The 9,970-nt window shown below is 41.6% G+C and overlaps 1 protein-coding gene across 1 annotated transcript in view; it reads left to right on the forward strand.

The window, feature by feature from the left end:
- Positions 1 to 7,809, forward strand: part of LOC106877360 (epimerase family protein SDR39U1) — a 19,538-nt gene extending 11,729 nt beyond the window's left edge. The window contains exons 3-7 of the mRNA XM_014926244.2: positions 1,712 to 1,846; positions 3,036 to 3,121; positions 4,808 to 4,929; positions 6,985 to 7,137; positions 7,239 to 7,809. Coding sequence (XP_014781730.2) covers positions 1,712 to 1,846; positions 3,036 to 3,121; positions 4,808 to 4,929; positions 6,985 to 7,137; positions 7,239 to 7,648 — 906 coding nt within the window. The 3' untranslated portion in view covers positions 7,649 to 7,809. The remainder of the gene's footprint in view (positions 1 to 1,711; positions 1,847 to 3,035; positions 3,122 to 4,807; positions 4,930 to 6,984; positions 7,138 to 7,238) is intronic.
- Positions 7,810 to 9,970: the final 2,161 nt, after the last annotated feature.

Genomic DNA, 9,970 nt, shown 5'->3' on the forward strand with positions numbered 1-9,970 from the left:
TATATATATATATATATTATGCTCGTGGTTGGTCAGGCTGTTGTTTTGTAAACAAGATATTGTGTGTATGTGGTAAGATATATTAGCTCACGATCTCACATTATGTAAGTTGCCATTCTTTCGCTTCAAATATGTTAACTTCTATCAAACTTGGCAATTTGATATAAAATAAAATTCCTCTGTAATTAGCGTCTCGGGAAGATACCAAGAATTGCTACTTAAAAACTACAAAAAAAAAAAAAAAGGTATTCCTTAAAAACCCCAGAAAGTGGAAGAAAGATTGGTGACCAGTGGAGACCTACTGCACTAACTGGAGTAAATGGTCAGTGACTAGTGACCACTCTGTAACATAATACGGCCGAGTAGTAGTAAGAAGATCAATGTTCTGACTTGTCTGGTGAGCAAGCCTCTAACCTCGCTAGCTTCTGAGAGTCTCTAACTCAAGCCTGACTCCACTTGGTCACGTAAATGCTGCTTCCACATCTGATATGGTATCAGGCCCCCTGTATCGCACTTATAAAATATCCTAGGCTCACCTTCATCATCATTTCACGTCCGTTTTCCATGCTAGCATGTGTTGGACGGTTTGACCAGAGCTTTCAAACCGGAGACCCACACCAGGCTTCAATTGTCTGGTTTGACAAGGTTTTTTTATGGCTGGATGCCCTTCCTAACACCAGCCACTTTACAGAGTGTACTGGATGCTTTTTACGGGACACCTGCACAGGTGCTTTTTACATGGAGACAGCATGGGTGCTTTTTACATGTCTGCCTCCATAAAATGGCCACCTCACAAGAAGTCACCAACATGCTCTGACTTCTTGCTCTCAGGTGACTTGTCTCCTCCCTCTACTTTTCTACTACTACTACTGCAATGGCCTCTCCTCACCTACTGTCTCACCTGCTCTTCAAACTCCTCCAAGTACCAGCAGCTGTTAAGGTGCATTGAGGGTGTTTATCTCAGTCCACATTGCTGAAGCCATTGCATTGGGTGAGAAGTCACAACTCCCTCCCCCTCCTCTTCCTTGTTTTCATGCTGTATCAGTTAACATTGTCGCAGCCTGGAGGTTGTTGATCTGGCCTGTGGTGGAGATTGGTTGAGTTGAAGAATGAAAATCTGTTTCTTGGGTTGGGTGTAGAAGTAATTGAATAACACTCGTGAATGTTTAACAGAAGATTTTATTATTGCACAGAAAGACAAACTACATTGACCTTTTACAGATAACAACAGCAATAAATACGTATTGGGAGAGAGAGAGATACTGCTTGGAGTTTACAGCAAGATATTGATACAGCAACATGTGGCTTGCCCAACATAATTGGAAATAATTGTGCTATATTCATGGGAACAGGGGTTCCTGTCTTCTCTCTGTACCATCTGCCATAGCCAACTTCCTGGGTCGTCCGGTTGGTTAAAATGCATGCCACACAGCTTTTATGGTGACCGAAAGTAAAATTCTAGAATGTTCAAGAAAACCTGTCTATGCCGTTGCTTCATACTGATCGGTCACTTAATAGACCAATTGTGTGAAACTATGGTGGTTTGCATGTGATGTCTGACCACATATCCAGGGATTCAGTTTTGAATCCCCACTATAAGATAGAGGCAAAAATGTTTGCCATCTCCAATTCTCTACTAACGTCTACTCATAGTCCTCTCCTCTAACATTAACAGTGAATAATGTGGCTTTATTCCCTTCAATTTATACAGGTTATTTTCTATTTCTATCAATTTGTAGGTGGTGGAAGTGGTTTCATTGGACGTCATCTTTGTAAGAAGCTAAGGTCTGTTGGTTATAAAGTCATAATTGTGTCCAGATCTGCTGGTTTGAACAAAATTACTTGGGTAAGTCACACTGTAAAAACTTCCCTAAATCATCATTTCACATCAGTCCAACGTAGCAAGGGTTGGACAGTTTGAGAGGATCTGGCAAGCTAGAGAACTAAACTATGTTATGCTCCAGTGTCTGCTGTGGTATATTTTTTTTTTACACAACAGAGTGTACTAGGTGTTTTTTTGTTTTTTTTTTAATGCCCCAACATTTGTGAGGTTACTATGTAACTCACAAGACTAAGATCAAACTGGACTGTAGAATGGGAGGCAGCTTTGTGCATGCCTGGTGATGAGAGGTTAAAGTATGAAGGAAGGGGCCAAAACAGAACAGATATTTTAGCATAGAGGAGTTATGTGGCTACTCACATTTCAGAAAAGCAGGTAGGACTAACTGAGGTGGAGCTGGAAAGAGAGATAAAAATGGTGGCAACAGTGCTACAATGATGCTCTCAGGGTGGATAGAACAAGGAGTGGCTGGATAGACTGTCCCCCTCTCTTTAATTCTCTCCCACCTTCCTTTTCCTTAAAAGGGAGACCAAGTATCCCGTCTATAGTAAGACAACTATCTCTGTCCCTCTATTATACTCTAACCTCTAGCCTGGCACACAGCCAATTCCCTCAGTTCCACTCCCTCTCTCAACTAAGAGGTCCTTGTCATGCAACTCCACTGGTGCTAGTGCCCCGTAAAAGGCATCCAGTCCACACTGTGAAGTGGTTGGCATTAGGAAGGGCATCCAGCCATAGGAACTTTGTCAAAACAGACAAATGGTGCCTGGTGTAACTCTCCAGCCTTGCCAGCATGGAAAATGGTTGTTAAAGGATGATGATGATGATGATGATGATGATGATGATGATGATGATGGTGATGGTGATGGTGGTGATGGTGATGGTGATGGTGATGGTGATGGTGATGAGTGAAGGGTGACTAAAAATGGAGCAGGGGTGCAAATAAACTGAATGATGAACAAAGGTTGAAGTGGTGGGTGTTGATGATAAATATGAATTGAATGGGAGGTAAGGAAGAGTAGATGATAGCTTGGACATTGGGTAGGGCATAGAAATGAATGGTGGAGGGGTGATCAACGATGCGAATGAGTTGGTATGGGGGGAGGGATGTGTATAGACTTAAATTTAATTTATTTTCTCCCACCAAATGTCACGTTCTTCTCTGTGTTTAACCTTGAGATGTTTCTTCATACAGAAAGATGTTCAGGAAAATGGACTTCCTGATGACTGTAAAGCTGTTGTTAACTTGGCAGGCGAGAACTTAATGAATCCATTAAGAAGGTGAGGTTTTATCGTATGAACTAGTGTGACTAAGTTGTTGTTATAGTCCTATACCAATGCCCATCCAGTAGAACTACAATCAAAGACATTCCAGTGGCAGTCGTTCTATTTCTATATTCAGGCACATTGTATCACAGGTTGACTTTGCCTTTCATCCTTTTTAGGTCAATAAAATAAGTACCAGTTGCGTACTGGGATTGATGTAATCAACTTAGCCCCTCCCTTCAAATTGCTGGCCTTGTGCTAAAATTTGATACCTGTATTTTTTTTGGCTATCATTCAAGAGATAGGGTTGGACTTGTTATCCTTCTGACCCTCGTTTTTAGGATTCAGTAATAAGGGACAGTCCTTTTGTTACTTATTCTCAAGTACTTGGTGACCCTGTCAGTGCAGGTGCCACTTAAAAGCATCCAGTCAACACTGTAAAGTGGTTGGCATTTGGAATGGCGTGCAGCTGTAAAAACCTCGCCTGTGCTTGTGCCATGTAAAAAGCATTAAGTCCACCCTGCTGAGGGGTTGGTGTTCGGAAGGGCACCCAGCCGTAAAAATCTTGCCAAAACAGTTGCAGAAGTCTGGTGCAGGTTCCTGTCAAACCGTCCCACCCATGCCAGCATGGACGACGGATGTTAAGCAATGAGGATTTATGTCTACATCACCATTATAACCACTTGAACCTAATCTAGCCCCCATTCACTTTTGGTTTACTTCTGGTTAGGCAATTCAGTTCCTACAGATGCAGGTTTGGATGTGCGGTTAAGAAGTTTGTTCCTCAACCACATGGTTTTAGGTTCTGTCGCACTGCATGACATTTTGTGCCAGTGTTTTCTACTGTGGCCCTGGACTCATATGCTTTGTGAATGGATTTGGTAATGGGAAATTGAACAAAGCTTATGTGAATATTTAGATATGTGTGTGTATGTCATCATCATCATCATCATCGTTTAACGTCCACCTTCCATGCTAGCATGGGTTGGACGATTTAACTGAGAACTAGTGAACCAGAAGGCTGCACCAGGCTCCAATCTGATCTGGCAAAGTTTCTACAGCTGGATGCCCTTCCTAACGCCAACCACTCAGAGAGTGTAGTGGGTACTTTTACCTGCGACCAGCACGAGGGCCAGTCAGGTGGTACTGGCAACGGCCACGCTCAAAATTGGGTTTTTTACGTGCCACCTGCAGAGGAGCCAGTGTAGCAGCACTGGCAACAATCTCGCTCGAACGTTTTTTTCACGTGCCACCGGCACAAGTGCCTGTAAGGCGACGCTGGTAACGATCACACTCAAATGGTGCTATTTACGTGCCACTGGCGCGGAAGCCAGACAGCTGCTCTGGCAATTATCATGCTCAGATGTTGTGTCTCCTAGCATCACATGATAGTTGTAAATGAGTGTCACCACCATACAAGCTGTCCCTTTCATTTGTAATCTTCCATGGAAGCATGTTTCAAAATGTCTTACTTGGTAATAATTGAGGGTTAGCAACAGGAAGGGTATCTAATTGTAAAAAAACTGCCTCAATAAACTCCATTTGACCCATGCAAGCATGGAAAAGCTGATGACAGCAATGAAGAGTGTGGAGGTTCTGAATAATACTCATTTGAGATTGTTAAAGAATAAAGATGGCATTTTGATAAAATGGAATCCTGCAGTTATTCAAGACATGTTTATTTTAATTGACATCTTTCAGGTGGAACGCAGGTTTTGAGAAAGATCTTTATGACAGTCGTATTAAAACTACCAAAACTTTGGTAACAGCTATTTCAAGTGCCCAGACACCACCAGAAGTATTTGTAAGTACATCTGCCATAGGTAAGTGGAAACCTTGAAAGTTTTTTTTTTCTTTTTACAAGAAAGAATCATCATCATCATCATCATCATCATCATTTCCCATGCCAGCAGGGTTTGGACGGTTTGCTAGCAAACTACAAAGCTGCACCCGGCTCCAATTGTCCGCTTTGGCATGGTTTCTATGACTGGATGCCCTTTCTAATGCCAACCACTTTACAGAGTGTACTGGGTGCTTTTTTACATGGCACCAGCACTAACAGTATTACCAAGTACCTTGCAAAACAAAATCCCTAAGCTGGGAAGGGGGAGTAGTATTGAGGGGTGTGGCTATGTGCCAGTTGGGAGTTTTAAGGTATAGAAGGGGGCAGATATAGGTGTGTTGCTGTAGAGCAGATACATGGATGCCCCAGTCTCAACCCTCTTCCACACAGCCTTCTCCGACCCATTCATCATCTCTCTCTACCTCTCACCTCTTCAGATGTCTAACACATTCAGTCCTTATTCCCACAAAACATCAGTCCCTCTCAAATCCCTTCTCTGCCATTTCTTTCTTACAAGTTGTGACCTGCAACTGTTTCACTGACCTCAGCTCCTCAGTCCCCAGAGAGCTTGTGACAGTGATGGACTCTGCCCCTTCCTCCAGACCCACTAAGTAAAACCATTAGAGTTGTAACTATTCCATCTACAAATACATCATCATTTGATGTCCATATTCCATGTTGGTGTGGGGTGAACGGCTCAGCAAGAGCCAACATGTCCAAAGACTGCATTCTGCTCCAATGTTTGCTTTGGAATGGTTTCTGTGGTTGGATGTCCTTCCTAATGGCAATCACTTTGCAGTGTGGACTGGTTGCTTTTTATCATGCCGCCTGCACTATTATGGTCACCATGCAATTCTCAGGACCACAAACCCTGGAGGAGTGGGGTCAGCTTCATGCTAGAGAGTGGGGTGGTTACTATGAGAGCAGGCTTTGTAGAAGATTTGCATGGCTTCTCATATGTAGGAGAGAGAGAGAGAGAAAGATCAATAGGAAACTGTAAGAGAGAGAACTAATGGTGATGAATAGAAATGGGTGGGAAGGAGAAAGGGGCGGTGGGGGAGTAGACTGCCAAAATTGGTAACGTATACATACCCCTTTCCTTCATAATAAGCAAGGCCATTTCCTGGAAGGTACCAGAATCCTGTCATCTTCCTTACTTATTAAAACCTTTGAATTTGCTAGGTTTACTTCAAGTAAATTCCAGGTTTAGCTTCTGTACCCAAGATTTCTTGTCTAATTCCCCTCTGGATTCAGCTATGAGGACTGGATAATCAGCATGTAGAAGTTCCCATGGACAGCTAGTCCTTAAACTCCTCAATGATGACTTGTAGGGCTATGATGAATCAGAGAGGACTGTGAACCAAACCTTTATGTACTCCTACCTTCACACTAACTCCATCACCACTGATATCATAACCAACTCTCACTTTACTTGTTGTATCCTCATAAATCACTTGTACGGTCCTCAGAAGCCACTCATCTGCACGTCATTTCCCCAATGCCCACCAGATTACTGAATGTGGTACTTGCCAAATGTTTCTTTCAAATCAACAAAAAACAAAAATAATGGTTCATTCTTAGTCCGGTGTTTCTCCTGCAATTGTCTCACTAGGAAGATTGCATCTGTGCTACCTCTACCAGGGTCAAAGCAAGCATCTGCATCTCATCCAAGTCTACTTTATCACAGATGAATCGGTCTGTGACTTTCTCCCTGACCTTCATAACTTGATCTAGAAGTGTGATTCCCCTAAAGTTCTCTGTAAGGCATTCACTAAATTCAAGACTGAAGTCATTTCCAACACTCACCTTATTTGCTACTTCCTTGTACAAAGCTTGTGCAACCTTCACAATCCATTTGTCTACTCCTAGTTTCCTCAGACCCCCAATAAATTACTAAATGTGGTGCCCAGTCAAATTGTTTTCAAAAGGCCACAAACATCACATCATTTTCCTTCCATAAATCGAAAGCCCTACACTTATCTAACAAATGCTACACAAAGATGTTAATCCACAGATCAAATTCTTCCCATTTCAGGCTTCTATGCTCCTGATGACGAGAACAGTTCTACCGAATACAGTCCAGGTGGCGACCATGACTTTCTTTCTGGGCTCTGCTCCGAATGGGAGACAGCATCAACATTAAGTCCCTCCCTCACTAACATTGTACGACGGGTTATTATCAGAGTTGGTAAGTATTTTTTTGTTTCCTTCTCTGAATGTGTTGTTGTTGTTTGTCTACAAAATAAACAAACAAAAGACAGGAAATCCAATTCCTTTTACTACTTTCAGGCATTGTTCTTGGAAGAGACGGTGGAGTCATTCAAAATATTTACCCTGTCTTCAACCTGGGACTGGGTGGAAGAATTGGCTCCGGTAACCAATGGTTTCCATGGATACACATCTCTGACATTGCTGGTATATATCAATACGCCGTTTGTAATTCCCATGTCAATGGAATACTAAATGGAGTAGCACCACAGCCTCTCACAAATTCGGAATTCACACAGACTTTTGCAAAAGCTATGAATCGTCCAGCTATTTTCCCTGTGCCAGAATTTGCTATGAACCTTGTGTATGGCAGAGAGAGAGCCAAAGCAGTACTGCAAGGCCAAAAGATTCTGCCAGAAAGAACTCTGAAATTTGGTTACAAGTTTGAATATCCAGATTTGGTTTCAGTTTGCAAGAATCTCTGTCAGTAGTTTTATTGTGATGTTTTGCATTGTTTTTGGAATTCTGGAATCTCAAACGGGACGTTACCATGGCAACTTCTTTAGTTGAGGTTTCAGTGTAGATTCATGGAGAACACAGGAGATAAATTCTTCAAGTTCTGAAAAATTTACAATACATATATTCTCTTTTACTTGTTTCGTTCATTAGACTGTGTCCATGCTGGAGCACTGCCTGAAAGGATTTTAGTCAAATGGATCAACCCTTGTATTTAAGTTTCTTTCTTAAGCTTCTTACTGCTATCGGTCTCTTTCACTGAATCGCTAAGTTACGAGGACATAAACACACCAACACTTGTTGAGCAGTAGTCGGGGACAAACACACACACACACACACATATATACATGACAGGCTTCTTTCAGTTTCCATCTGTCAAATTCACTTGCAAGGCTTTTGTTGGCCCAAGCCTATAGTAGAAGACACTTGCCCAAAGTGCCACACAGTGGGACTGAACCCGGAACCACGTGGTCGGGAAGCAGACAACACAGCCATTCCTGTGCACATATATATATATATATATATGAAGGAAAAGATAAATCAAATAAAAGTTATCTATATTTTAACAAACTGCTACCATCTATTTCCCATTACTTACAAAAGTTATGTGGTGTCCTCTTTTGTGGTGAGTCAAAACAAAAATGTCTAACAAAGTGAACTGGCTCTAAATTTATTATTTTGCAATGCATATTATGAAATAAATAGCCATGGACCGAAACGGGTAGCATTAATTTGGCTTCTCTACTCCTACATAAAAATTGTTGCTATTTACTTTGTGTGGATTATAATATACCTATTTGGTATACGTGCCTTGGTGATGTGGAGTGCTCCTAATAATATTTAGCTGAAGTATAACCAATCATTCTTTGGTTGATTAAAAGGTACAACATTTATACTAATGTTTGAACACTTTGGTAGCCTGGTTTCAGCATGAAGTGCTGCTGAGGTGAGCATCTAGATTTATTTATTCCTTTATTCTCTCTCTCTCTCTCTATACACACATACACAGGTTCTGGATGTTTCCTAATTGTTGACAGAAAGGTTTAAACAAAAATGTTCAAATTGGGGAAAAAAAAAAGGGAATTTTTAAATGGTAAAATTCAATAATTGAACTTTTGTTGATTTTGAAAATAAATCAATTTTAATTTCCCAATTGCGTCTGTCTAGCGAGTGATTTGTTCTAAGACAGTGTACGGTAACAACAGCATCGTTGTAGAAGAACCATTTAAATCACACACAAAATTGTAAAATTCATTTCATGCAATGTCAAATATTTTATCATTCTACTGTGACTTGGTTTTTCTGCAACTGCAGAAATGTGTTAATACCCAGGTTGCAGTCCATCATCATTATTGTTTTAGCATTCACTTTTCCATGCCTGCATGGGATGGACAGAATCAGTTGAGGCAGATTTTCAGTAGTAGGATGCCTTTCCTGTCACCTACCTCACCTGTTTCCAAGCAGTGAGCTTCCTATCCATTTTCAACTGAATAGGCTGGAATATAATAGGACTAGGGTTTCAAAACATCAAACAGAGCTCACAGTAAGCTCTCCGCCTGGTGTTTGGCTATTAACAAAGGCATTGATTAACACAAAGGTGGAAGATTAACATCATTGTCATTCTGACAATCCAGGAATCTCAACAGTGCAGAGTATATAAGAAAAGTGAGAGACAAGATTTATATTCCATTTGTTGACAGCTGTTTCGTAATATGTATCCAGTTGCGAGCATGGATGATTGCTAGTGGCGATCCCCCAAACAACATCATCACTGCTGCACTGAAGAATAATGGCTTTCACAGAACCACTGATCAGATAGAGCGGAAGAAGAATGAATTCCTCCACTCGTATGCACTCATCAGACCACACATTGACACCCTAGATGTCATAATCGAAAACCATTGTGGAAAGGCTGATAAGGATGGAGAGGAGGAAAAGGAAAAAACACCCGGAAGTCTCTCTGATCTAGTGGCTCCTCAAAAGAATGGATCACCCACTCCTGTGAACGACCAGGCAGAAAAGGATAGTGGAGCCAAGGAAGCAGCAAATAGAAGCCCCTCTGTGCCAGTGATCCTACAAAGGAAAGAAGCCCTCACCCCAAGAGATAACCAGAGGAAAACAGTGCCCACAAGAAAAGGAAGAACGGAACACAGGTATAAAGAGGTAAAAACCGAAACCCCATTCCACCAAACAAAAAGTAGAAAATCCCAAGGTGTATCCAATGCCATCCAAGACCCTACAGGAAATAAGAAATTTGGAAGGCACCCAAGAACCTGCAAATTTTACCTGCAAGGCAA

Source organism: Octopus bimaculoides, chromosome 3 (genome assembly GCF_001194135.2).
Source record: "Octopus bimaculoides isolate UCB-OBI-ISO-001 chromosome 3, ASM119413v2, whole genome shotgun sequence".
NCBI classification, from domain to species: Eukaryota; Metazoa; Mollusca; class Cephalopoda; order Octopoda; family Octopodidae; genus Octopus; species Octopus bimaculoides.